This window comes from Exserohilum turcica (assembly GCF_000359705.1).
Source record: "Exserohilum turcica Et28A unplaced genomic scaffold SETTUscaffold_8, whole genome shotgun sequence".
Classification (NCBI taxonomy): domain Eukaryota; kingdom Fungi; phylum Ascomycota; class Dothideomycetes; order Pleosporales; family Pleosporaceae; genus Exserohilum; species Exserohilum turcicum.
In genome coordinates, this window is record NW_007360299.1 from 1,236,758 (window position 1) to 1,263,428 (window position 26,671).

Here is a 26,671-nt window from a genome sequence, read left to right on the forward strand (position 1 = left end):
CGTGAATTGGGGTTGTGGTGTTGTTCGGAACGAGGGCTCTGATGTAGGTAAACAAGACAACAAACAATGGGTCATCGGGTCCGTGCACCCCTTCGCCTGATCCTGTGACAGCGTTCCCCCCACCATCTTCATGCATCACTAGACGCGACTAACATCCTGCTTTACCAAATACATTTATTCTGGGTATCTAACGAAAATATTCAAAACTATCTATGACAGGTAGGAAATTACTGCCAAACAAACTGCAGAAACCATTGGTTGTTCAGTCTCCCACCCCAGCCGTTTAAAGGAGCGACTCAAGGAAATCCAACCCTCAAGAGAACAAACGAAATAGGAAATCTGCGATCCGAAACACATTGGCCCTACTAACCGAAACCCGATATCATCACGATTGCCGACTCTAATTGCCTCTGATGATCCTGCTGCGGCGCCATCCACTCAACGGCCGAAGCTCCTCTGTCTTGGTCTCACTCGTCCTGTGGTACCTGCTCCATCTCTCGTCCTGAGTCTCTCTTTCTTTCTCTTCAAAGTCTCCCCACAGGCCGTTTCGCCTGACCTTGCTTCGCTCCCTAGATGTGGAGCGCTGACGAGCCTCCCAATGCTCATCGACCCACTTGTCACGACGGCGGAAAGCGTCGCTAGGCCAGAGATGAGTCTCGTGGGAATGGTGGTGGTGGGATGTGCTTGGCCGATCAAAGGTAGAATTGATCTTCAGACGGAACGCACTTTCATCTGTATCTTCTTCATCGGTATGGTAGTGTCGATCGGCGTACTTGTAGGTATGGCGTGTCTCGTAGCTGCGTCGCCTCTCATCGTCGTCACGCTTGTCACTTGACCAAATGTTGTAGCGCTCGAGCTGGGAGGGTTGATCACGAATTGTTAGGGCGCGGGATGGCCCCCTGAACTTGGGATGGTTGGATGGGTAGGGGTAGTCGTCGTAGCCGTCATCATCAAGGTCGGAGAGTGTAATGGTGCGATCACGCTTGAGGGTGTCGCGGCGGACGAGGGGACGAGAGTCGTGAGGCTCATAGTCGGGAGTGCGCTCACGGGCGCGAGTGTGGGTAAGGTGCATGTAAGACATTGCGGTTAACTTGGGAGACTGTCTTTGTGGGCCTTGGAAAGATATCGTCGAGGAGAAAGTGCAGTGATGATGATCCAGAGAAGGCCTATGACTTGTCTTCTTATACTGCTGTGGGGATGAAGAGGACAAACAATACGACCCTCTTGTCACACCCTCTATATATCGTCGGACCAGATGTCTCGACTGCCTAGGCGCGCAACTACATCGTTTCCTACCAGCTTGGGCCCACAACCCGTGAACAATCAATTAGCACCGCCTCTTTTTCTGTGGCTCTGATCGTGGCTGATGCAGGTGAGCGCACGTTGTGATTGGCTGCGCCTCCTTGGGGGCGCACTCCGCATGAACTATGGCTTACCGATGACAGTCTCACCGCCAAACTACTGAGGCTTAACACTCCCCCCTTCGTCACATACGCACTGGTGATCCTTCCCGCGTGAACTCCTGGACGATTCATGCCACCTGAAGTCCTGCCGCCACTAGGAGGCTGTGAAAACGTGAAACGGTGGGGGCCGAAAACTTGACGGTGAACAGCTGGGTTGGCATGTTCAAACCAGGGCAGCGTGACGGAGCCTTCCGATGGTTTGATGGGTGCCTGAAAGAATGCGTCATCTTGCTTCCAGCCGTTCGTATAGTTTGCTAATTCTTCTTGGCTCTCTCTAGGTGCTTTACTAATTGAATCTTGCAAATGTGCAAATGTCATGGGACCTGCACGGATCATCGTGCAATATGGGGGCGCTTTTGGCTACAGGTCCTTTGAGAAGTTCAATCGGAACGATGATCAATTCACACCCACGGCATGGATGCCTGGAATATGTCGCGAGGTATGACCAGGCCGCACTGCTCCGCGTCTCGTTCGATCCGAACCCAGCGAGGCTATGCCCTGCTGGGTTGGGTGCGCCATCGTGCAAACTGTCGAAAATGATGGACTCGCCCGAGGATCCGGGAGGCCTTTGACAAGGACTTGGTTAAATCTGTTCAATAGGTCTGACTCAAATGTATCGAGGGTGGTCACCTGAATTTCGTCTCACCTGTTGCCTTGACTGGCGCTATTGGCGCCTCAGAGCTTCGCGAACACTGGCTCCAGCCCTCGGTGGTTCTCTCGAAGTGTTGAAGATTGAACTGTGTGATTTTGGGCTGGTCTACAGTATTCCAGCATAGGTGTTACAATAGCCCTTGGCATATGATCGCGCGTCACCCCCGTGCTCAGCCTAGCCAAGCTGGGGCATCCCTTGTGGCACAGCGTCCGAACTCCATCAATTCAAGAGGATGGCAGCAGAAAAGGGGGTACAGATACGACGAGTAGCGGAAGCCTCCTCTATTTCTTCGTCTTCTGTCAATATCACTTACATGTTGCGTTATACACATAAAATTCAAGTATGCATACATGTCTACCGCCAGAGCTCCTGATGCTTGTGGTGTCGGGGGTGACAGTCACAGCTTTTCCACGTATTTCAAGACTCAAGAGAACGAATGATACAATTTTCCAGACTAACTTTGGTAGAAATTTCGGTACCAGCAAATGCCACTGCTACCATCACACCCATCGACCAGATTAACGTAGCCCCCTCGGAAACGCCATGGGCTGGAGACTGGCAAATAGATCCGTGTCTGGTCACTTTTGACCCAATAACATGCGAAGGCCGGGGAATACCTGCGCTGCCAACAGCAACGGGCTGGGACGACACTGGGATGAAGTCGCTTGGTCTTGTTCCGCCCACCCAAACCTATGTTGTTGTCAGTTCGTACATTGCGACAATCATCAATATTGAGACGAGAACTCTGATACGTAATGGTCCTGTATTTACCTCGGCGGTGGGCGGCGACACGTCCAACGGCAATGAGAGACAGCCCAACACGTCGGCACAACAAGATATAAACGATACCCCGAACCAACCTCATGGTGGCCCTACGGAAAAACCTCTGCCTACAAGTAAACCCTCAGATGCACGAGAAACCACACATAGTAGTTTGTTGCTGGAAATAGTGTCGCAACTTGCTGGCACAAAGTCCAATGTGCAACCAACACCATCTTCAGTTCACAGGACGAGCATTTCCAGAGACGACTCTTTCACCCAATCTACGGTTCTTCTAGGCGGACACACTACAAGTAATAGAGATCCTGTGCAGCCTGAGATCATGCCAAGTCCCGACTTATCCAGCGCTGCAGTGTCCACACCAGCAGCCATAAGCGGCTGCATCACACTCGGCTCAGCAACACTAACATTAACGCCTGGCCTATCCACCATACTTGGCACAAACACCGATGCCACATTACTCGCCATTAGCACGGATGCCGCGGGAGTCACCCTGGTAACAATCAGTTCAAGCGGAGTCGCAGTCACAGCCACTGTAAGCACGGTACCAACCATAGTCACGTTACCGAAAACAGGGTTCGAAGCAAGCATCACCGATGTTTCGCGTCCAGCAGACTTTGCTAGCGCCGTGAGCACTACTTCTAGTGAGGGCGCGGCTGCTGGTCACAGAAAGCGTGAAGTGGGCTCGTGGATGTACTCGGTATTGGGGATTGTGGGCTTGTTCTTTGGACTTTAAGCCATTGGAATGGGTATTCGCGATTTTCCGGGACTATGAAATGGATGAGTAGGTGGATCATGGTCGTGCATATATGTATGCAAGTAATAGCACCAAATGCGGCCTTGTTTGCTGTACTTGGGTCGGTAAGATCTGCCCCGCTTCCTGCCCCGCTGCGCTGGCGAACGAACCCTGACTTGGACATAAAATCCACATACACCTATCAACGACCACGTAATACCTCCAGGAACCAATTTCACTGCTTTCAAATAAAAACTTCTTTCGAACATCCCAACCAAGCCCCTTCTAAGCCTTGCAACATTCAGGACAAAATATTAACAACATGTCCACGGATATTGATCCATCCAGGATTACGAGCATAAACGCCGCAGTCAAACATGCAGGGTTCAGACACTTCAAGGAATTTCTGGAATCGTTTGGGCTGAGGATCTGGGAATTGGATGATGTGGAGGAGGGGAAGGCGATATTGAGGGGTATGGGATATAGTATCTGAGAAAGTATCTTGGAAGATAATACTGCTCTGGGCAGAAAATGACACGGAAAGTTAGGGAAGCTGGTGAAAGCCCAGGCATGCAGAAGTCATATGAAGGAAAGGCATGTACGTGGCTTGATCGTTTCGTAAGACCAGAAGCCACGCCGTTTATATTTTGATGTCGGGAGATCTCTTATCCTATAAATAATATACATATCCCACGCTGTTTTTCGCCAAACCTACGACTCTACCTTCAAATGGTATGTCGCCAGCTGATCCTGCGTCATCTGGTTCGGACTCTTGACCAGCAGGTCCTCACCCTTGCCGCTCTTGGGGAAAGCAATAACGTCTCTCACGCTCTCTCTGCCACACATGACAGCCATGAGTCTGTCCCAGCCCAGCGCAATACCCGCGTGCGGCGGACACCCGCTCCTGAGCACATCGAGCAAGTGTCTGAAATCCTCAATGCGCTCGGGCTTCATCTTGAGAATGTCGCGGAAGATGAACTCTTGCATGGGCGCAGAGTGAATACGGCGACTGCCACCACCAAGCTCAACGCCGTTTACAACGATGTCGTAGTGTGCTGCTGTGGCGGAAGCCGGAGACGCCAGGAGGACATCGACATCTGCAGGGGTTTTGGGAGCAGTGAACGGGTGGTGCGTCGATGAGAAGCCTGCTGTACCGCCCTGACCCGGCTCACTATCACTTGATGGAGTGAACAAGGGGAAGTCTGTTATCCAGAGGAATTGGAAACTATCCTTCGCAGGAGGGTCCATTAGGCCTTGTGATATAGCTGCTTTATGCAGGGCTAGACGCAGGTTCCCGAGCATGGTTGAGCCGCCCGAAAACGGCGCATTAGGACGTGCTTGAAGGACGAGGAGATCGCCATTTTCCACCGCGAGTGCTTCAGGACCTTCCATTACGTATTGGTAGCCCAACGGGCCAAGGCCCTGCATTGGCTTGGAGAGGTCGCCGATGAAGATGCCGGGCTGGCCATCAGGGTTTTCAAGATACGGCTTGCCGTCTGGGCCATCGAGGAAATCAGCGACGAACTTGCGGGTTACCTTTGGGTCCTCGGATATGGGTATCTTTATCGCGTCAACGGCTGGGGCTTCGAGCGAGGTAATCTTGCCAATCAGGTCCGCTGGCAGGTGTTGAGTGATGGTGTGTATCTGTCTTGGTTACTTCCAAATCGGCACTCATTTAATACGATTTCTTACCTTGGACTCGTACCGCAAGTCTGGTTTATCGGATCCGTAAGATGCCATTGCGTCGTGATATGTCATTCGCGGGAATGTGTCGGGAGTCTTCACGTCAATCACATTAGACCAGAGTCTCTTTAATAGCGTCTCTGTCTCTCTCATAACATCTTCTTCATCAGCAAAAGACATCTCCATGTCGAGCTGTTGACTGTCATCAGCAGATGCAAAATCGATTTGTAGAGTTACTGACCTGAGTAAATTCAGGTTGTCTATCCGCCCTGAGATCTTCGTCTCGAAAGCATCGAGCGAATTGGAAGTACTTTGTAAAACCCGAAGCCATGAGAATTTGCTTATATTGCTGAGGACTTTGTGGTAGCGCATATGCCAATCCTTTCTGACGTGTTGGCACAAGGAACTCTCGTGCGCCTTCGGGAGTTGACTTGAAGAGAATAGGCGTTTCTATCTCTCTCCATCCTACTTCAGATAACCCCAGTCTTGCCGTAGCCATGGCCTTGGCCCTCAGTATGATGTTGGAGCGTAGTTCTGAGTCCGTACGAAGCTGCAGATGTCGCTGATCTGGCCCAAAAACGGTGTCATTCTTGATGATGATATCGCTGGAAATCTCATTGAGTGGCTCAACATGCGACACGGCGATTTCTCGAGCAGTGATCAACTTCATGCCCAGAAACTGATCATCCTTGGCTGGTCGGCGATTGGCGAGTGTACCTCTTACGATGACAGGAGTCCATTCCTTCAATGACCGGAGGCGGGCATGTGCATCGGCTTGTGCTCCTTCAGCATTGTTGGAAGATGAGACCAGCTGGATGCAAGATGTTTGGTTTTTGTTGCGAAGCATGGTAAACGAGAGCTTATTACTGACATCTCGCCGAGTACTTATGTACCCAAAAATCTCAATGTCTGTACCAGGCTCCCCAGTGGCTAGACTGTTGTTATCCCACGGGCTGTCAAGCTTCTCCCATGAGGATGATCGAACTGCACTTGGATAAGTGTTGGAGCTTGACTTTGCGGGGCAAACATACTGGTCGCCTTGAAGTCATCGAGTGTCTTTTTGAGTTTCTCGTCTGGTACCAAACTATCCTGCGTGTGTAGGCTCTGGAAACCTCGAACCGAAGATGTTGAACATGATCCTACGCGATTCGCTGTGATCTCGTGATGGCGTGTTCTGCAAAAACGAGATATCTCCACATAGGAATTGCGCAAGCATATGGTTCGGTGCACTACATGCTTCGATGCCCGTAGCAGACTCATCCTCAAACAATTGTCTGATAATTGGGCTCGAAAGATGTCTGGATGCGAAGATCTAGTTCGATACCCTCGCAGCCAAATCTCGATATGCTGCCAAGACTTATGATGCACTAGTGCATAACGAGGTTAGTTCGCGCATGGGCCACTTCTGAGCTTCAAAATCTTTCTATCGCCCGTACCCGCCTTCCTCTCACTATCCCTCCAGTTTAATACTTGTAAGGAAAACAAAAAACACCCAGATTGCAGAGCTCCACTAACAGCGCGTTCCAGATGATGAAAGCCTAGCGTGTATCAGCTGAGCAACTCTCCTCCTCTGCCTTCGAACTCTCCCCTCCGGGGGCTTAAGTGGTTCGCTGGTGGATTTGGATGTGGTTGCATGACTTCCGCGTCCGGCACACCCACCTTGTTACATAACGGACGCTTTGACGGCATCTCTGATATAATAAACTGGTCGGTGTCTATACTATCGCGATCGCGCGCGAACGAACGGCGAATGCGATTACCGGCGCGAAGACAAGCGCAGACAAGTGGAGGAAAAAAATTGATTGAGAATGGGCGTGTAGATTACATTGAATAGGTATAATGAAAGAGTTCATCGTTCTGGATGGTGCACCTGTGCTGGGTGATGCTGGAAACAACAAGGTCGTTGTGGCCATAACTCATTCGCCAAAATTACTGCGAGAGGTATTGGAGTTTGCAATCTCTTACCTACTCTCCGAGACGGCGATATATCGACGCAGTGTCAATTACCCCTTCACTATTTCTACATGGAAAAAGGGGCGTAACACATTTGCAACATACCATCATCATGATTATGAGTCTGCATACGAATTATGTGTGCTATTTTCAACCGGATACTTCACTGCCACTCAAGACCGAATTGTCCTGAAACCATCCCGCATCCCGTCGTAAGCTGCTACTGGAGGTCCAACAAGGATCCATTGTTCGCAAGAAAATCCGTCTGTCCGATCTAGGCAACCTCCCGATGATGTATTGAATGCGCGAAAGGCATGCATCACCGCCAAAACTCATGTGCCGAGTATTCTGTTGCCAACCCTGATATGGTGGGATTCTGTTCGACCTTGACATCCGTCTGTCATCCTATTCCTTATCTCTCATACATGGAGACTTGTCGATAGCCGGTCAGTCTTACTCGAGGAAATAGCGCTTTGGCCGTCTTCGCCCATCTCCAGTGTATACCTGGAACGTCATACACTTCTTGATTGATTCTTGCGCCAGCGTCAAGAGTAGCTTCACAGCTGCCTCTGTCAATTTTTTCTCGTCGTTGACACAACACGCATCATATTTGAGCGTATAGGTACCGAGAGCGAGGGATTTGAGCGATGGAAAGGTCAGTAAGGTGTCAACAATGAACTGCATCGAGGACGGCCGCTTTTCAACCTTATCCAGCTCTACGCTGTACTCATGTATCCTCTCGACGGGCAAATAAGTGAGTTCCAGGTGTCGCAATGAGGGCGGGAGGATGTGGTGAGGATCGAAGCGCTCGGCTCTCGCGAATCCATCGGCCAAAACGAGACGATCTATGTCCACACGCAGCGTATGCAGTTTGGTCAGCCCTTTGAGCGACTCAAGTTCGTGGGGCCATGCAAAAGCCTGAGATATGTACCCTCTGTATTCAAACACCTCCAGCAAGGGCGTGTGCTTGATCAAGGCCTTGCTCAGTTCCCGGTTGTCGAAGGGCTCACCGTACCACGACGCCTCCGTGGTGTGGGCATCTGGATCGTAAATTTGGTCTAGATTGAGGCGACGCAGATTTCCAAACTGGCGCGAGTTCAGAGCTTTAACCAACGTCAAGGGCCTCAAGGTGGCGTCTTGGAGATGCAGCTCCTCGAGTGCAGCGGTGCAGGAGCCCCGGACTTTGAGCCCCTGGATATGAAAGTTTGGCAATCCAAGACGCTTTAGAGACTGCGCTACCGTGACGCAACAGTCAAGCTCGGCGTGAGTATCCGTCAGGTGGTTGAAGGCAATGAACAGGTCCTCCAGTTTGTTGAGGGGGTAGGCTGCAGCGCCGGCGTTGTGTGACTGCCAGTCGAGACTGATCACCTTACGGCAGATCTCGAGGCTGTCATCAAGCGTGATTGTGAGTTGGATCTTCTCAATATTGATGGCTTGCGTGAGGAACAAAGCGAGGTGGCCGTCGAAGGAAATGCTATTCTTGTGGAAAACATGGCAGCTCCGTAGGTCTTCCAGCCACTTGTCGAAGAAGGGCGCACTTGGACAGAATGCCTTCGCCTTACCAATCAGCTTGAGGGTCTCCGATTCATAGCCCTCCGACGTGCTGCTGTCATCTGGGTGAACCGTTCTTCTTGGCCGTGGTATCGTGATGCTGCGGACGTGCTTTGCAACATCTTCCCTATGCGCTACAGTAAACGCCAGACACTTGATCTGCCTCACCGTAACACGCGGAAATTCGAGTTCGCGGTACAGTAACTGCTCTGTGGCTCTTCGGTAGTACTTTGATACCATTGACATGGCACTCAGAGCCGACCGGTCATCGTGCAGATACTCCAAGATCCTGGTGTCTAGTTCCGTTGATAACTTGGCCAAAGACATGGCTGCGGACAAGGAAGAGAAGAGTTGGGTTGGGTTGAAGTTGGGTGGATTGTAGTTTGTGCGCTTTGGGGAGAAGGAGGAAGATAAACGTGCGCGTAGTGAAGGCACGGTGCAACCATGGTAGGCAACCGAGCGCTCTATCGCTCTCTAGGGAGCAAACGGAGAGTGATTGCGCTTTTGCCGCTTTCACTGTGGGTCTACCCAGTGTTGTCTTTCCGGATTGAGTGTTTGCCTTGCGTTCACCGAACAAAGGTCTCCAAGGGTGTCTTTCAGTCGCCGTTTTTGTGCAACCTTGACGTCATTTCAAGGTCGGCTGCAACATTACAAGATTGTTTCAACATGCTCTATATGGATTTCTTACTGCAACTGCATCTGTCATGGATATAGCGAGCAGAATTGACTGAAAATCCATCTAGTTTCTATTTGGGTGCAGTCCCCAGACCATCCCATATGCTTCTGCCAAGCAAATCCCGCTTAGCCATATGGTTGGTCTCTTTATTCAGGAACATGTGTGCGCGGTAGGGATTTGTTGATTTTGAAGCTGAAGAAGCAATCGAGGACGCTTTGACTGGGCTCTCGTCGCTACTACGCGCGGATGGGCGATCCCCTTCGTCAAAATCACCCAGGTAAGACTGATCAAGTGTGAACGCTATGGAGCTCGCTTTACCTTCAGTATCCGTGTCGGAGTCTTCGCAAGCAGTGTGTTTATCGTCCCCTGCATACATTGACGATACCGGAGGCATATATGTTTCGGGGCAGGGAGTCGACGGTGCTGCGGGAGCAGCGCCTTTGTCGAAGTGCCATTGGAGCTGGCGATGTAGTCTTCGGTAATTGTTCTCCCTCATGAGGAAAGATCTTTCCACCAGGGATTCGATGTCACTCTGGGCACTGTTAGACTAATTTCAGTCCATAATACTCAAGATTACCCACGTAAGTCAGCCTGCCATCCAAGACATAGATGCACGAGTCCTTTGCTTGGTACTGAAAACCCAGTTCAATCAATGCGTATTCCTCCACCAGAGATTTCTGGATATTGATCGACTCTTGGACCGACGGGTCCATACAAGGCGAGAATTGGGGCTTGTAGTCCGGACTGAAGAAATAGGTGTGGACTGGCTGGCTTCCGAGAAAGTGTGTCTGACCCTTGCCTGGGTGTTGTTAGCGCAACTGGGTCGAGCAAAACACCAAGAATTCTTACCAGAAACCCGTGTATATGCAGGTCTCCATCCGGCTTGTCTCATAGTCAATAGAAGCTCGCTCCCTAAGCTAAGCATTGACGCTTCCCAAAAGATGGTGCTCCGAACCATTTGTTCGCCTGGGTCATCATAGCCATAGGGTACTACTTGATTCAACTGCTCACTGTCCGGATCCCCAAATGTCGATCCAATGCCTAGTGCAGCAAGCGATGTCTGAAGTTCTGCCAGTCTTTGTGAGCCTCTATCAGTTCTCGCTGGGAAGACAATCAACTGTTGAGAGGTCTCTGTTGTATTAGACATACGCATAGTTCCTATTGATGCATGTGATGAATGCAAGGATGCAGCCGAGCTGCGGAAGCTATCGCGGCGCAGATGCCGTGGATACTGGTTTTGACTGCGCGGTTGCTTGCTACCCAGTTCAAACTGTGCAAATCCGTATTGAAGGCTTCTCAAATTCGATGAAGAGTTGGAAAGAGAAGTCTGTTGGGCGGTTGAGTACTCTGTCACATCAACACTACGATTGCCTTCGGCAATGCGAGTCCGCCGTATCGGGTGCTGGGTGTCTTGCTCTGTCTTCAGCTTTTGCTCTTGAAACCCCCGTAGTAGATTTTCATAATGTTGCAACTGTTTTTTGTGGCGATTTTCAATTCGTCTTCTTTCTTCGGCTGCCCTCGCGTCAGCTCGTTCTTGTGTTTGTCTTTCTGCCTCTGCTCTCGCAGACTGCACTGCAGCAATCTCTCTCATTGCCATGTCTCTCGCCTCCTGCGCTTGCTTTGCAGCTTTTTCGTCCATTGCAAGCCGTTCTTCTTTCCAGGCGGCCTGTTGCCTTGACTGCTCTTGCTTTTGCTCTGCTGCAAGGATTTCCAATTGCCTCAATCGCTCATAGTCTTTGTCGTGAGCAGCTTGTATTAGTCTCATCTGTGCTTCAGTGGCTGCATCAGCTCGCTCACGCTCATTCTGCGCTTCGCGCTCTTGCTGCGCGGTCAAGACTTGCACCAGCTTTAGGAAACGTGGGTCGCTAGAATCGAGCTGGTCATTCTGGCTTCGCCTTTCCAGTAGCTTCTCTATCGCCGTAATAATAGCCTTTTCCTTGGCCGCTGTTCCAGTTTCTTTGAATCGTTCTTCTGAGGAGACATGGGGAGGAGTAGGGTAAAAAGCATTGGGTTGTGATCGTGCATAAAGCTCCGGTTTAGGTGGTGGTGGTGGCGGCGGTGGAAAAGCACTCTCATGACGAGGAAGTGTAGCTGAAGGGGGGTATGGCCAAGAGAAACCATGTGTAGAATAAGAGCTCTCTGATGGCCTCTGGTAGTGTGTCTGAAACTGTGGCCCCCAGGATGGCTCCTGCCATGATAGTGGAGGTGCAGACATAGTAGGTGATGGGGCTCGCTTGGGAGCAAATGGGTTGTGGCTATCTTCGGAGCGTCTGTCGATACGTTCTATGGTTACGTGAGGATGAACAGGACTCCTATAAGGAATTCGGGGTGGAGAATCATCATCAGGAAACACGGGCCGTGACTGTCTTGTTGGCTTTTTTTGTCTGGAAGGACGCGAATGAGAGCGCTCAGTAGGCGATGGATCTGCTTCCCATCTCACCCGGCGCTCCCTGGATGGCTGCTTTGTTCCTGGGTCTTGGTCGATATGGCGTTCAACGGTAGCAGTGGTAGTCTTAGCTTCGCTAAGCACTGGAGATTGGTTGAATCGGTCATCCCAGGCACCGGTGTCAGCTGATTTCTGAACACCACGCTTGCGATGGTTCTTGGTGTTGCTATAAAAATTCTATGTCGGCAAAGTGACATCGCTCAAGTTTTCGTCTTCGACATTCTTGAATGTCTCGTCGTCGGATTTCACAGGTTCGTTTTGCATCTCCCACTGGTCAAAGGACAAGTCGGCTTCCTTTTTTGCTTCTTCAATGTTTTTCAACAATTTTTCTCTCCACTCGTCGCCATCCTGGTCGGCTGCACTACTGGTGATTTGGTCCGACGAAAGCGTAGTCCATGAAGAGAGGAGTCTGTCCACCACTGAACTGGGCTCGGTTTGCTTACTCCACACAATCATGGAATTTTCATCTGAGTCAGCGTCTCTCTTATCAGAGGCTGTGGCATTATCAGAAAAGTCATCAGCAACAGATGCCTGGTGAAGCCGGCGCGTGTTGAGACCTTCCTCAGATAGTACCTCAGGGCTGAATACCAGATGATAGAGCCATGTCGCAGTGTCGAAAGAGCCTTCTTTCCAAATGTCTAACTCTGCGTTAGTATAGCGCCGCCCGCCAGTGCCAACTTTGTCGTTGTCCTGCTGCGCATTTTCGACTACCTTTCGGTTAGCCTGGACGGCGCTCTCCACAATCTTGCGAAATCGATTGAACCTTGGACGGTATTCTGGTAACGCCCCTGAATCGATGGCAGGGTGACTAGCCACGTCAGTAACCGAGACCTGCCATGTGATGAGAAATCTTACGGGCGATTAAATTCTTCCCTTGCAAGGCGTATTATGTTCAATTCCAAGATGAGGGCAGTCTTGATCCCTTCAATCTTCTTCAGAAGCCCTTTCGCCTTGGGCTTGTTAATGAACCACTGCAGACCTGCCAGTTTCTGAGGCGTGTCTATCAATTTCTTCATTTCCGCGTCGACTTGCTTGTACCGCAGAATAATGGCATGTGTGTTCTTGTAAAGCGCCGGCTTGCACAAGTCCTGGTGGGAGCGAAGAATATCTGCAAGTGTCTGTAGACTTTCGGAAACAAGGGAAAATTCTTCCGCTAGTGCTGTTGAGAAGTATATCGAGTAATTTTGAAGCAGGTCACATACCAATCTCTGCAATCTGTTTAGGAGCATTCTTGAGCGTTTGGGCTACACTGAACAGCGCGAGTGAGAGTTGAGCCGCGCTGGCGCCGATGGTAATGGCTGAAGCGACGATTCCAATAACTTCGGCCATTTGGACGCGCACTGTTGCGAACAAGCGTTCGCGCTCCGTAGAAAAAGGGACGTGGCCGCAGAAGCCAGAAGACATAGCCTTGCGGCTTACACAGCCTCTTCATGGTCTCTGGGGGCCAAATTTCAGCTCTACTGCAGCCCAACGCCCGCCAATTTGTGGCTGGAACCAGCAAGGTTGCTCTGCGAGATATTCAACAACATCCCGGCCAGTTTACGAGAATACGACGTGTATATCGAAGGCTAGTTTTCATCTAACGCTGATGTCGATAACGTTGTGTCGTGGCATGTCCTGAAAGGCAGGGTTCCGCAAGCCCCATGTCAAGATATAGCCCGCGAGGCTTTGATTGCTCAGTCGTCATCCAAGCACGATGAGTAGCATGTCACAAAATATTCCCATGCTGCAATTCCCGTCTCGATCGAATAGTACTCGATGTTAGCCGATAGCCATGACTCGGCGAAGGTGTTGCGGCAGTAAGATGCAATGATAATGGCTGAGGCGTGAGTGGCTAGTGCCCCCCAGCCTTGGCATTGCGTGCATGTGCATCTCAAAAGTTGCATCCATCTTGTATCGACCGCCCGCTGGAGCTCAACCCCATGCCGACATGAGCTTTCGACCCATACTGCCCCGGCCAATTGCAGTGCGAAACGCGAATTCACTATGTCTGCGATGCTGGCGGAGGCTCGCCAAAGCGCCGCTGCAGTCGCGGCAGACATTATCCTCGATTTCGTCGCATAGAGAGAGCGCCGTAGCTACAGGAAAAGATGGCAATACATTCAGCAAAGGCTACTTCCGAGCGAATCCGCTGTTGAAAGACTCTTTCTGGGATTCAAGACTCGAGTTGCAGAGTTCAATGGTGTCAATGCGGTCGGGAAATGGGCAGCAATCGAACAAGGGAGATGCTCCAGCCATAGCAGAAGAGGTGCTTCCGCACAGGCGGCGGAAGAAGGCAAAGGAGCAGGCAATGGAAGACCCGGAGACGGCATATCCCATACCACACGATGCTTCGGCGAAGCTGGCGCACATATCCTCGAGTCTCCCACAGCAATCGCTAAAGCGCATGTTGACTACGTACCTCTCGCTCTCGAAGCCGCGCCTCACCTTTCTCGTCGTGCTTACTGCGACAGCCGCATATTCGCTATACCCCGTACCTGGACTGCTTGCGCCTGCAGCAACAGCGACACCTTCACTCTCGACCCTCACACTCTTCTTCCTCATGTCGGGCACAGCGCTATGCTCGGCGTCGGCCAATGCCCTGAATATGATCATGGAGCCCGCGCATGACGCCAAGATGAGTCGTACGCGCAACCGTCCGCTTGTCCGAAAGCTCATCAGCCCGCGCGGAGCCATCGCCTTTGCCATTGCATGCGGTGTCGTTGGCACCGGGGCTCTCTATTACGGTGTCAATCCCACGACTGCTTTTCTCGGCGCGGCAAACATTGTCCTCTACGCGGGCGTGTACACGCCCATGAAGCGCATGCACGTGCTCAACACCTGGGTCGGCGCAGTGGTTGGAGGAATCCCTCCGCTCATGGGCTGGACAGCGGCGGCGAGTCAGTATGCGCACGACGGCACATGGCAAGAACTCTTATTCGGGGAGGGCTCCGCTGGGGGGTGGCTATGCGCCGCCCTTTTGTATGCCTGGCAGTTTCCCCACTTCAATGCGCTAAGCTGGTCTATCCGTGAGGAGTACAAGAACGCCGGGTACCGCATGTTGGCCTGGGTCAACCCCGCGATGAACGGACGCGTTGCATTGCGGTACGCCGTTCTCATGTTTCCAATATGCATTGGCTTGTCCTACTCAGGCGTTACCGACTGGAGCTATGTTGTGACGAGCAGCGCCGTCAACGGCTGGATGGCACTCAAGGCTTGGCAGTTCTGGAAGGCCGAGGGCCACAAAGGAACAGCAAGGGGTCTGTTCTGGGCTAGCATCTGGCACCTGCCGATAGTAATGGTGCTGGCCATGGCTCAAAAGAAGGGGCTAGGCGAGCGCATCTACCGAAGTCTGTTTGGGTACCCGGATATTGACGAAGAAGATCTCTATTACGATGCTGGCGAGCTTGAAGACGAGGAGCAAAGGCAGTTGGCCATTGTCGAGGGCAGAAGCAAGGCCTGAAAATTACTCGACCGATCCCCGACATGAAATCTCAACCACTTGCTGTTATTGCAGTCCCGTTGGCGCTTTGCTCCCATGGCTTGATCTTCACGTACTTTTTGTTTCGAATCTCCAGTTTCGTACGTCATCCAAGTGCCATGCTTTTTCTTTTTCACCGGCCCAAACCCCCCAAAAGAAGCCATTGTTGCCGGGCTCGTTTTTTGCATATCGCAAGCCCACGACTTTCCCAAGTACCGCCAAGTGAAGGGTCTTGGAACCGCCAACCTCAATCTGCGTATAGTGAAGTCTATCCCCGGAAGCCGGACTACACTCGATGCCGAGCCCAAATAACCACCGACTGAATGTCAAATGTACAGTGCTATAACACACTTTCCATTATCGAGCAAAGGTCCGCGATTCCACTGGGTATGGCGGAGTGCCTCTTAATCTATACAATGGAGACCAATGTTTCGACCACCAAACAGGAGCGGCGAAGTACCTGTTATCCAATCAATAATCCTTGGCAGGCTCCCTAGCCTGATGCGGGCGCAAACCCACTCTTTTTGTTTCTCAGGAATTAATCCCGTTTATGCACTCTGTACGCCAGTGTTTCAAGCCGCGTTTCTGCAGTATACTACCCCCCCACGACTCGGGGTATAGGTGTATGTGGCCCGCGTGTGGGTGTGGGTGTCCCCATGACCAGCTGGCCGAGGCCTGTGTAGGCTAGGCGAGATGAAGTGGCAAATGCCCAGGTATATGTGTGTGGGTGTGGGTGTGTGTTAATGTACGTATATACATAGATATATATATATATATACAGCCCGCGGACAACGGGTAGTGCGATAAACAGGTCACCAGGGCCATTGATTTCTGCTACTCAATCCTTTTGCAGGACAAAAAAAAACATTCGTTTATATAGCACACGTTGCTGGACATACCTTCATTTCAACTTTACACTCTTTTTTTTTTCTCTTGTGTGTTTCTTCACTCTTTTTCTGGGGTTTGTAAGACTACATCTATACATCCTGCAACAAACACAATGAAGTCCTTCTTCACTGCCGCCGTGGCCCTCGCCACCACAGCAACTGCGCACTACACCTTCCCGGACCTGACGTGGAACGACAAGACAACGGGAGACTGGGTCAATGTGCGACAGACGGCAAACTACCAATCCAACGGTTCGTCCCGTCCCCAAGACGTAGTAAACCCCCGGTATCTAATAAGAGATGACGTACAGGCCCCGTGCAAGACGTTACCAGCGATGCTATCCGCTGCTACCAGCGGTCGCCCAGCACAACGGCCAAGACGCTCACGGTGAAAGCCGGAGACACGCTGGGCTTCAAGGCGGGCACCACCATCGGGCATCCGGGCCCCGTCCAGTTCTACATGGCCAAGGTGCCCGAGGGCAAGACTGCCGCTACGTGGGATGGCAGCGGAGAGGTTTGGTTCAAGGTTTCCAGCGAGAAGGCTGAGATTACCAATGGCCAGATTGATTGGCCTTCGCATGGTACGTCGTCTTCTCTTCTCTTCTCTTCTCTTCTCTTTTTTTTTATCGCAGCATTACCCCAGGCCGGCCAATGAATACGCAGTACAGTGCGCTAACACTCGTTGCAGGAAAAGACAAAGTCTCGTTCAAAACGCCCTCGACACTGCCCAAGGGCGAGTACCTGCTGCGCATCGAGCACATTGCACTGCACTCTGCGTCGTCGGTCGGCGGCGCGCAATTCTACATTTCGTGTGCGCAGGTCAATGTCGAGGGCAGCGGCACGGGCAACCCGGGGCCTAAAGTCGCGTTTCCGGGCGCCTACAAGGCGACGGATCCCGGTGTCCAGGTTAACATTTACTACCCGGTTCCGACGAACTATGCGCCGCCTGGACCGGCGGTGTGGCTTGGTTAGATGGGTGCGAGGGTCAGTGAGGTGGAGAAAGAGAGAGAGAGAGAGATGGAAGCGGAGGAGCGTTTCTTTTCGAATCTGTGAATATTAGCATGCAGTGTTGCTGTGCAATGATTCTGATCGGTTTGCTGAGCTGAAACATGCTGGAGCGTGCTGGGAGAATGTTCAGCTATGGTTAGCTATGTTTATACTTCATGTACATGTTACGAGGTCTCACAATTTATACATGATTTGTTCATTTCTTCGTTTATTTTCTTGTTATATGTATGCGTCGTTTCATTCTTGGGCGTATCCGCGATTCAGGACTGGTATATTCATTTCCTTCGTAATGTGTGAGGGCCTCGGATCAACGCATGCTCGTGTTTACTTTGTGCTGGAGCTGGCGTGAGAGCTCCCATGCTTTCTTCGACTCTTTTCTTTCTTTTCCTTCTTCTCGCTCTTCTCGCTCTTCTCACTCTTTTCAGGCTTCTCGGCCTTCTCAGGTCTTTCAGGCCGCTCGGTTCTTTCAGGCCTCTCGGGTCTCTCGGGCCGCTCATATCTCTCTAGCCTCTCCTCCTCCCTCATCTCGCTTCTGCCGTCGATTCTTCGTACCACGCGGACAATGTCGTCGGCCCTCTCAATAGCAACTTCATGGCCTACACCATCTAGCACCTTGACCTTGACATTCTCCTCGCCGAGAGCTGCTCTTGCGTCCTCGGTAATCTCGTTTGCAACAATAATGGGGTCTGTTTCGCCAAGGACTAGCCAGACTTCCCTCAAGGGGCCGGCGCGCGATTCAATGTTGTCGCGGATGACGTTCCAGCGGTCGTGCTGGTTGTGAATAGGGGCATTGCGGATGGTAGATATGAAGGCAGGGACGAAACCCTTGTGGTGCTTAATCTGCCAATCTACCACAGACGAGACGGTGCTGTGCGGGTTTCCGGGCAAGAGCATGCGGTTGCTGGAGACGTATGTTTTGTCGCCCTCGCTCACGGTTGTGCTAGTCTCTGCATTTTCAATGGCTTCGGGATCGCTCTCCACCTTCTTTGCGCCTGTCCATAGCTTGCTTGCAACCAACTTGCGGACCATCCATTCGGGCATCCAGGAGCTGCTGTACAGCATTTTGCTCGACACGGAAATATGAGATTTGCGGATCAGACCGCCCGGGGCGACAAGCACGAGCCCCTTGACCAGGTGGGGAAAGTAGGATGTAAAGTCTACGGCGATGGCGCCACCCAGGGAGTAGCCGACAATGGTAAAGTTTGACCAATGCAGGGGTGACGACTGCAGGGCCAGCATGAGCTGGGTGGTGTAGAGGGTGGCGTCATAGTCTGTGGTGTCAGGGGAAGGGCCATCGGAATATCCACGGCCAAAGAGGTCTGGACCGCTGGTTAGCTTTGGGTCGTGTGCGACGAAAACGAGACGGTGCGAGGAGCCAATGTGTGTCGCAAAAGGAGTCTGGCAACGGAATGGAAGTGGCTCAGATAACAGATAAGCATGTTGAAGCCGTGATGCCGATCGTAAGCCATGGGGAAGTGGATAGCGGCGCACGTGCTTCACCGTTGGGTAGGGCTAGCGGGCCGCTTGCCCAAACGGGTAAAGCAGGAAAGCAAAAAGACGATGCACCCGGGACGCGGGGTATCCAAACATGACGAGTCCAATGGGACAAGGCAAAGCGCGCGCATGCCTCAGGCCACGGGCATTGGAGCGTCGGCCTTGTTTAAATTGTTTTTGGCGACAATGGCGAAGAGGACGGTCGAGCGACTAGCAGACGGGATGACAACAAGAAGGGGACCCACCAAAGAGCATGACACGTCGTCCCCTGCCGACCAGCTTGTGCGCGAGGTCAGTCAGGGCAATGCTGGGTGTCGAAATGCCGTGGATCAGGAGGACCTTTTCGCCCTCTCTTGGGCCGAATTCGTAGACGCGGATGGAACCAAAGGGCGAGGCGACGTCGCGGGCGCCTGGCAGGGCGGCTGGATGGTAGGGCAGTTCAGCAGCATCCTCGGGCGCGATGTCGGGCAGCAGAGAGTGGCGGGGGGAGAGCAGCGGCGGGCGTCTGGCAGGCTTTGACGATGCAGTCAGTGCCCAGAGCAGCGCGAGGCCTCCGACCGAGGCGGCGCCGACGATGGCATAGCGCTGGGCCTTGGGGAGGCTCTCGAGGCGGGACAGGTGGGCGGCGGAAATGGTTGAGATTTTGGACATGGCAGCCTCGGCGAGCCTGGGGGGCGGCTGCTTGTCGCTGGCGAGCAGGGAGAACATGGCGGCGGGCGGGCGGCGGCGGCGGCGGGGGGCAAGGATGGGAGGGCGGATGGACGATGGACGTAGTATGCGTATGTGTGTGTATGTAAGTAATGTGCGAAGAGAAAAGCGATCGGCGACGCGCTAGAGAGCGGCGATGGGATGGATGGCTGCTCTGAGGCCTGCGCTGTCATGGCGGCGAGTGGGACGGCAGCGGCTAATGCAAGCACAGGGCGACTCCAAATGCTCCGTACGCATCCCCAAGGCCAAGACAGGCACAGGGAGCTTGGAAATGCAGCCAGCCTCAGCCCAGAGCCGCTGATCGCAAGGCGGCTAGTGGCTATGCTGTCGCCAGCCAAGCAACTGGGGGCGCGTCAGCTCTTCACAGCCACGCCCGGCCTACTTAGATGGCGTAATTATAGTCGTCCAAGACATTGCCTGCCCTCGGCCCTCTCCCTCTCCCACGCCCACTGCTTCACCGCGGGCCTCTTCTGTGCGGCGCTGGCCCGGCCAATTCCCGCTCTTTTCTTATATCCTCCCCGTATACCCTGTCCGGCTGTCCTTCCTCCCTCCCACCCGCCCATTTGCTTCCACACGCCTCACTGCGAGGGCCGCATGTTTGGCTCCGACGTCAATCCCCTACGCCTGGCAGCCCCCTCACCGTCACCACACGACCACACGGCCACACTACCGCACTGCCATTGCCGGCCTCCCCGCCCACGCCCTGCAAGAGCATCCGCCGTGCGCCGGCCGAGCTGTAGCGCGCCATGGACGACTGGACGGCCAAGCAGCTCCCTGAGCGCCTCCCTTTCTCCAAGAAGCGCCTCTCCAAAAAGGTCATCTTCTCGTGCGTACTCGGCCACGGCTCTGCACGTGTATCCATGCTAACTAGCCGGTCCAGCTATGTTGTAGATTACCTCATCATCATGTAAGACGCCGCCCTCGGCCTCACACGACCTCGTGCCCCCCCGCGAATGCACGGCTAACCTGCTGCGCAGCGTCTTGATGCTCATCTTTGCCGTTGTCGACAAGATCGCCCCCTTCCACCAGCCCTTCTCGCTCGACAACTACACTCTCCACTACCCCTTTGCCGAACATGAGCGCGTCCCGGTTGCCTGGCTGTGCGTCTATGTCGTCTTCGCGCCCGCCGTCATCATCGCCTTCTACACCATGGTCATCGATGGCCTCTTCTCGCACCAGACCGCCACCCCCGCCAACAGAACCGGCCTCAAGCGCCTCTCGGGGAGGTACCGGTTCAAGGACAGGCTGTGGGAGCTGAACTGCGGCATACTTGGCCTGGGCCTGAGTATCGGTGCTGCCTTTACCATTACCGGTGCGCTGAAGAATGCGATTGGAAAGCCCCGGCCAGACCTCATCAGCCGGCAAGTCGGCCTTTGGCGAGCAGACAGCGTAAAGCGTTGACTAACACGCCGCAGATGCCGAGTAGACCAGTCCAAGATCAACAAGACCCTCTACGCCCTGCAGACGATTGACATTTGCACGCAGACGGACAACTACATTCTGCAGGATGGCTTCAAGAGCTTTCCCTCTGGACACAGCAGCGGTATGCCATATAGCGTCTCGTGCATGGCCCTCCAACTGATATCCCATAGTTTCCTTTGCCGGTCTGTTCTACCTGTCCATCTACCTTGCTGGAAAACTGCACGTGCTGGACGCCAAGGGTGAAGTGTGGAGGACTTTTATTGTCATGGTTCCCACCCTCGGCGCTGCCCTCATCACGGGAACCCGTATCATGGATGCGCGCCACCACCCATTCGATGTCTTGTCGGGGGCGCTGCTCGGCATACTCGTGTCATGGGGCTCTTACCGACAATACTTTCCTCCTGTGTCTGAGACGTGGCGCAAGGGACGAGCGTACCCCATTCGCGCCTGGGGCAAGGCATCACGCACACCGCCTCATCAGGCTACTTTGGGCGAGGAAGCCATGGAACCGCTACAGGAAATCAGGAAGCCGGTGGATGAGGAGCGCGGGGAAGCGTCAGGCTATTCGGCTGCTCCGGCAGTTCCCGGCGATATTGGAAGCAATGTCTTTCGCCAGCAAATCCACAACTCGCAGCGAAGACGGCAGGAATCCGGGTCTCAGTATGGAGTGAATCGAAGCGACACAGCCGCATCGAGCAACTACCGCACCGAAACCATGACTTCTGGTATTTCGTCAAAAGTCAACCGGTATACCAACCAGCTGCCAGCCACGAATCCTTTCGCCGGAGATGTTGCACGCCAGCGCCAGATGGATACCTATGAGTATTCGTCTTCAGAAGATGACGACCACTACGAGCTTCGTGCGAGGAACGGCGTCTACAATCCTGTATCGGGCAGGCTTACGGATACAGGGTACCATCCGCCTGCGAGCATTTCACCCGCTCCTACGCCGCCACCTCACCCGCTCAGTACCACCATCATCTCGAACCAAGAGACAGTCATGTCTCCTACGGGCGATCTGGCAGACAGGAGAGATATTGCGCCCATGCCTCCGCCACATGCTCCAAGCACCGTGCCCCAGCAAATATGAAGTGGAGTGGACCTGTACGATTAGATGTGATCGACGCTCTTTTAACACCAAGAATGGCGCTTCTGGAAATGCCCGCATCGCCGTTCCCCGGCAGTATTTTCGGCGCTCTGGTAAGCATATGAGGATGTTGCAGTTTGCGATGCTGTTACGGTTAAGAGGAGCGTCATGTACTGCGCCTTGCCCAGGGCAAAGGAGTTGTGTGGACTTGGGATCACGACGGGAACTTGATTCCCGGAGCAAAAACGGCGCGAGGGACTGGCTGCATAATAGTGCATTAAATTTCACCCGTAACTTGACCGGACACCAACACCTTTATCGTGAACTTGTTGTAGGCGCACGACTCGTGTCGGGCTCGGCTGCGCAGATGTGGATGCAGGTCAACGCGCATCCCTGCAACGCGAGCGCCAAGCCTTGCGTCAGCGGATCCCTTTCCCCAAGCACGCCTGCTGGACCCTCTTTACACTTCGTATCGGAAAAGTGTCCTTCCCACCCACGCCCGCGCGAAATTTCCGTCGCCCCTCGCCTTCGCACATCGTCATATACACTGCAAACACACGACGACCGCTAGACGCGCCGCAGCCATGGAGGCCCTCCAATCCGCCCTCCAGCCCCTGACGCAAAACCTGCCGCAGCCCATTGCCGACATTGGCATCTCGCTCCTCGGCCCCACATGCTACCAGACGCTCATCTACAACGTGGACCTCAGCGCAACCGAATGCGTCAAGCTGGCCATTTCCAAGGGCCTGGGCATTGGCATCGTCGGCGCCTCTGCCATTGTCAAGGTGCCGCAGCTGCTCAAGCTGCTCAACTCGCAGTCGGCAGAGGGCCTCTCGTTCCTCGCGTACCTGCTCGAGTCGGGCGCCTACCTCATTGGCCTTGCCTACAATGTGCGCCGCGGCTTTCCGTTTAGCACCTACGGCGAGACGGCCCTCATTCTCGTCCAGAACATTGCTATTGCCAGTCTGGTCCTCAAGTACAGTGGCAAGGGTTTGGCCGTTGCCGGATGGGTCGGCGGCTTGTTGGCGGCGGGCGCTGCGCTGTTCAACGACCAGCTCGTGAATGAAGAGAGGCTGGCTGTGCTGCAGGCTGGCGCTGGTGTCTTGGGCGTCGCCAGCAAGGTGCCGCAGATTTTGACCGTGTGGAGTCAGGGCGGGACTGGGCAATTGAGTGCTTTTGCTGTGAGTATACATTTCTCGTTTGCCCCTTTTCTTGCACTTCCATGTACCTCAGAAGAGCATTTGCTAATAATTGTCTGGCGCAGGTCATCAATTACCTCCTTGGCTCCCTCTCTCGCATCTTCACCACCCTCCAGGAAGTCGACGATCCCCTCATCCTGTACGGCTTCATTGCGGGTTTCGCCCTCAACGCCATCCTCTTCTGCCAGGTCATGTACTACTGGAACGCGCCCGCCTCCAAGAAAACAGAGTCCAGGAAACTTGAAAAACCTATCGCAGCTGGTAGCCCCAACAAGGAAACTGTGCGATCCGTGTCTAGCGGGCGGGCGGCGGGAAAGAGCCCTAGCACGAGACGCAGGGGGTAATGACATATATCCTAATAAGATATATTGTTTCTAGTAATTTCAATCCCTTTATTTCTTCTACTGCTATGAGACACAACGTCTGCCGCGTGACATGAAGTGAAAAAAAAACATGCATTAAATCGGTGGAAAATTTAACTTCGTTCAAGAATTACAACCCACCCCCCCCCCATCCATGATTACAACAACACATTACAACAACAATCCACTTTACATAAATACCAGTTTCCCCTCATTCCTACGTACAAAACCCCCCCTTCCCTCGTACAAATCAGGGCTAGCCCTAAATACATAGCAAGACAGTTTATGGTACAGGCGTTAAAGGAACCTTCATGTCGAGACCAGATTATACATGTAAATACAAGCACCCCCGCATCCTGCATCCTCCCCACTTTTCCAATAGGCCGGTTAGAAGTCATCATCAAACATATGAACAGAGTTGATATCCGCGGACGAAAGCAAAGACTATTCGAATTTGTGTGTGTGTGTGTGTGTGTGTGTGTTTCCCGAGCAGCAAGCGTGATTCGTGTATATGTATGTGTGGGATTTAAAAGACGTACTAGAAGATAGATTGTTAGCGAGATAGATAATCAGAAGAGTGGATGTAGTGGGGGGAAAAAAAGGGACATACCGGAATAAAGAGATACGGCACCTGTCTCTCGTACTCTGTCCACGCCTCGCCGTATTTTTCCCTGCACTTCTCAATGTCGCGCATGGCGCGGTGGATAATCATGCCGGCAAAGAAGACAGAGTAGAACCAAGGGAACGCGCTGCTGAAGCCGGTGATGAGGCCCCAGCTAACAGCGAAGAAGAAGTCGCAGGTGTAATGGATCTTGCGAGCTTTGCCGTACCAGCCGTCGACGAGAATCTTGTTGCCATGGGCCGTCTGGATGGTCTTTGGGTTCTTGATGCGGCCGTACTTGAAGTAAGGGAACGTAGTGCGTTCCTCGACGACGCCGCGCTCTTCCTGGCGGAACTGGTTCTTCTGCGAGTTGGTCGTGTCCCAGATGTAGTACATGTACAGGTAGGCGACTGTCAGGAGCGCCGTGAACCACGTCGGCAGGTCGTACTCGGAGGGGTCGTGGTACGCGATGAAGAGGGTGCAGTGGCAGTATGAGAGGGGAACGCCCGCCATGTTCCAGAAAATGAGCATGAAGCCCAGCTTCTCGTAGTACATGTCCCAGGTTGTGATGATGAGGTGCTCGCCCTTGGCGCACGCCCCGGCATACAGGTAGTGCGCGAAGAGCAGGAAGATGGCTTCCATGGACACGTAGCCGTATTGCTCGTACTGCTTCAGGCACGTGCCGAGCGAGAGGAAGAAGAGGATGAACCACGGGATCCGGACTTCGAGGAACATCTTAAAGTCCAGGATGCCAAAGAGACGCGGGTTGAGCTCGGAGCCAAGGAAGAAGTCGACAATGAGGTTGTCTGTCATGCGCACCGTGGCGCCGCGCACACGAGCCGAGACGTAGGCAATGGCCGAGCACAGGAAACCAGAAAGGATGGCTACACTCATGATGTGGCCAAACTCGTCAATCAGCGTGTACAGCCTGAATACGTCGGTAAAGTGGAGCACCAGCATGATGACGATGCTCGAGTAAAACGACCACATGGCCGAGCAGTAGTAGTCGAGCTGCTTTCCATCCAGGTGCGGCAGCGCCTTGCCCTTGCGGTACACACCAGGCATAAACATGTAAAAAGCCATCTGCATCAATCCGAAGAACCAGTAAATCTGCCATGCCTTGTTGCTGGGGTACGCCTCCGTCTTGACCAGGTACCACATGTGGGCGAAAAAGTCTTGCCAGCTCTGGCCCTCGACGCGCGAGGGGAATTTGCCGTCGTAAAAGGTGGCTCCAATCCACATGTAGTACATGAGGGCCGGGAAGCAAATCATCATGGCGCTCATACCAAAGGCGCCGCCAAACTCGTTCAGACCTGAAGAGTCTTTGGGAGCGAAAAATTTTTCCGCCTCGCCTCTGTAGTCCAGCTCGATGATCTCTTGCTTGGAGTGGCCATTTGCGCTTCCGTTGGAGTGGCCGTTTGCAGTTCCGTTGCCGTTTGCATAGCCATTGGCGGCATTGTCTTTCTCAAGCCTCATGGTGGTGTCTCTTGACGTTTGGAGTTGTTCGGGTTCTGGTGTGGATTCGAAGGTGTCGTCGTCAGCTACGACGGATTTGCGCCGCTGTGACCTCCTGCGGCCGGGAGTCTCGACGAAGCCAGGGCGTTCGGGCTTGCTGTATTTATGCATGTCAGCACGCACTGTTCATGTATGTGCAGTGGGGGCGGGTTGCAGCAACGGCAAACAAACTTACACTGGCGTCTTGCCGGTCTGTGATCGGGTTACTCGCGATGACATGGTTGTTGCGCGTAGGTGGCTGTAGCAACGCGTCTATGTACCTGGGGCCGCTCGCAAAAACCCTGCAGGCGATAATGAAATGGGCGAAAGAAAGACTGGGTAAGGTGGAGGAGCCAAGCGTGTTTCGTCACAGCACGCCCATTACAATTGACGAGGCAGCGCAAGGAGCCAATGGCAGACGGCAAGACAAAGGTGCAATTCGATGTTTGTTGACGAGATGTACAATTTTAGGGGTTGCACGTACATGCCTGATGAGGACTAGCTGGATCTAACAACGCACCAATCGGAGAACGCAGCTGTCGGAACTGGGCCCTGCAGGCATGGCACGTGCTGCCTGCCAGCACAAGCTCCCACGTCCGATCTGAATGACGGCCATCGGCGCGATCAAAGCGATGCAACAAAGAACCGATCGATCTCTGCAGACAGGTACCCAAGTCTCGTCTTCGTGGATAGCCCAAGGTGGAAGCGGACTTGGGCGTCATTCCGCTGGGTTGGTCGCTCGACACAGCAACAGAATTATGCACATCTAACTGCTTGAGAAATGAGCAAGTGGACGAATCACGCGCCCGATATACACGTTGCTAGGGCTTACAGAACATAATAAGTATGTGCTGCTTATTTTCGGGCTGACTGTCAACGCCTTGCATGCGTATTTCGTACAAGCGTGCGTACTTCGTACAGACATGCGTACTTCGTACAAAGTCTATCAACCGGGTACTATATGTCAAAGCCGGGCGGTGCCGGAACAACGGTCGACTGCCCAACGTAT

At 53.2% G+C, this 26,671-nt stretch overlaps 10 protein-coding genes across 10 annotated transcripts; 4 read left to right on the top strand and 6 right to left on the bottom strand.

Annotated features, from left to right (window-relative positions):
• Nucleotides 1-158: 158 nt before the first annotated feature.
• On the bottom strand, nucleotides 159-1,192 carry SETTUDRAFT_165979 (uncharacterized protein). The gene has a single exon (XM_008032789.1). It carries the CDS (start codon nucleotides 1,079-1,081, stop codon nucleotides 401-403), a length of 681 nt encoding a protein of 226 aa, XP_008030980.1. The 5' UTR covers nucleotides 1,082-1,192; the 3' UTR covers nucleotides 159-400.
• Nucleotides 1,193-3,909: 2,717 nt separating this feature from the next.
• Nucleotides 3,910-6,574, bottom strand: SETTUDRAFT_174241 (uncharacterized protein; the record flags this gene model as incomplete). The annotated part of the gene is made up of 4 exons (XM_008032790.1): nucleotides 3,910-5,275; nucleotides 5,324-5,506; nucleotides 5,556-6,298; nucleotides 6,346-6,574. 4 exons carry the CDS (start codon nucleotides 6,572-6,574, stop codon nucleotides 4,343-4,345), a joined length of 2,088 nt encoding a protein of 695 aa, XP_008030981.1. The 3' UTR covers nucleotides 3,910-4,342.
• Nucleotides 6,575-7,418: 844 nt separating this feature from the next.
• SETTUDRAFT_181733 (uncharacterized protein) lies at nucleotides 7,419-9,145 on the bottom strand (the record flags this gene model as incomplete). The annotated part of the gene is made up of 1 exon (XM_008032791.1): nucleotides 7,419-9,145. One exon carries the CDS (start codon nucleotides 9,143-9,145, stop codon nucleotides 7,721-7,723), a length of 1,425 nt encoding a protein of 474 aa, XP_008030982.1. The 3' UTR covers nucleotides 7,419-7,720.
• A 419-nt stretch (nucleotides 9,146-9,564) lies between these two features.
• Nucleotides 9,565-13,344, bottom strand: SETTUDRAFT_181734 (uncharacterized protein; the record flags this gene model as incomplete). Its single annotated transcript, XM_008032792.1, has 6 exons — nucleotides 9,565-10,041; nucleotides 10,076-10,293; nucleotides 10,344-12,117; nucleotides 12,160-12,748; nucleotides 12,796-13,099; nucleotides 13,143-13,344. The coding sequence occupies 6 exons, from the start codon at nucleotides 13,342-13,344 to the stop codon at nucleotides 9,565-9,567; spliced, it is 3,564 nt and encodes a 1,187-aa protein (XP_008030983.1).
• A 1,195-nt stretch (nucleotides 13,345-14,539) lies between these two features.
• On the top strand, nucleotides 14,540-15,409 carry SETTUDRAFT_165981 (uncharacterized protein). Its single transcript, XM_008032793.1, has one exon. It carries the CDS (start codon nucleotides 14,558-14,560, stop codon nucleotides 15,380-15,382), a length of 825 nt encoding a protein of 274 aa, XP_008030984.1. The 5' UTR covers nucleotides 14,540-14,557; the 3' UTR covers nucleotides 15,383-15,409.
• A 930-nt stretch (nucleotides 15,410-16,339) lies between these two features.
• Nucleotides 16,340-17,264, top strand: SETTUDRAFT_165982 (glycoside hydrolase family 61 protein). Its single transcript, XM_008032794.1, has 2 exons — nucleotides 16,340-16,868; nucleotides 16,931-17,264. Exons 1-2 carry the CDS (start codon nucleotides 16,748-16,750, stop codon nucleotides 17,257-17,259), a joined length of 450 nt encoding a protein of 149 aa, XP_008030985.1. The 5' UTR covers nucleotides 16,340-16,747; the 3' UTR covers nucleotides 17,260-17,264.
• Nucleotides 17,265-17,506: 242 nt separating this feature from the next.
• Nucleotides 17,507-19,519, bottom strand: SETTUDRAFT_165984 (uncharacterized protein). The gene is made up of 2 exons (XM_008032795.1): nucleotides 19,035-19,519; nucleotides 17,507-18,614 (listed from the first exon to the last, which is right to left on the bottom strand). Exons 1-2 carry the CDS (start codon nucleotides 19,495-19,497, stop codon nucleotides 17,620-17,622), a joined length of 1,458 nt encoding a protein of 485 aa, XP_008030986.1. The 5' UTR covers nucleotides 19,498-19,519; the 3' UTR covers nucleotides 17,507-17,619.
• A 427-nt stretch (nucleotides 19,520-19,946) lies between these two features.
• On the top strand, nucleotides 19,947-22,308 carry SETTUDRAFT_165985 (uncharacterized protein). Its single transcript, XM_008032796.1, has 5 exons — nucleotides 19,947-20,323; nucleotides 20,378-20,404; nucleotides 20,475-20,858; nucleotides 20,913-21,040; nucleotides 21,090-22,308. Exons 1-5 carry the CDS (start codon nucleotides 20,244-20,246, stop codon nucleotides 22,007-22,009), a joined length of 1,539 nt encoding a protein of 512 aa, XP_008030987.1. The 5' UTR covers nucleotides 19,947-20,243; the 3' UTR covers nucleotides 22,010-22,308.
• A 195-nt stretch (nucleotides 22,309-22,503) lies between these two features.
• On the top strand, nucleotides 22,504-23,595 carry SETTUDRAFT_165986 (uncharacterized protein). The gene is made up of 2 exons (XM_008032797.1): nucleotides 22,504-23,187; nucleotides 23,271-23,595. Exons 1-2 carry the CDS (start codon nucleotides 22,591-22,593, stop codon nucleotides 23,547-23,549), a joined length of 876 nt encoding a protein of 291 aa, XP_008030988.1. The 5' UTR covers nucleotides 22,504-22,590; the 3' UTR covers nucleotides 23,550-23,595.
• Nucleotides 23,596-23,863: 268 nt separating this feature from the next.
• On the bottom strand, nucleotides 23,864-26,029 carry SETTUDRAFT_44447 (uncharacterized protein). The gene is made up of 3 exons (XM_008032537.1): nucleotides 25,859-26,029; nucleotides 24,178-25,780; nucleotides 23,864-24,105 (listed from the first exon to the last, which is right to left on the bottom strand). The coding sequence occupies exons 1-3, from the start codon at nucleotides 25,900-25,902 to the stop codon at nucleotides 24,094-24,096; spliced, it is 1,659 nt and encodes a 552-aa protein (XP_008030728.1). The 5' UTR covers nucleotides 25,903-26,029; the 3' UTR covers nucleotides 23,864-24,093.
• Between the last annotated feature and the right edge of the window lie 642 nt (nucleotides 26,030-26,671).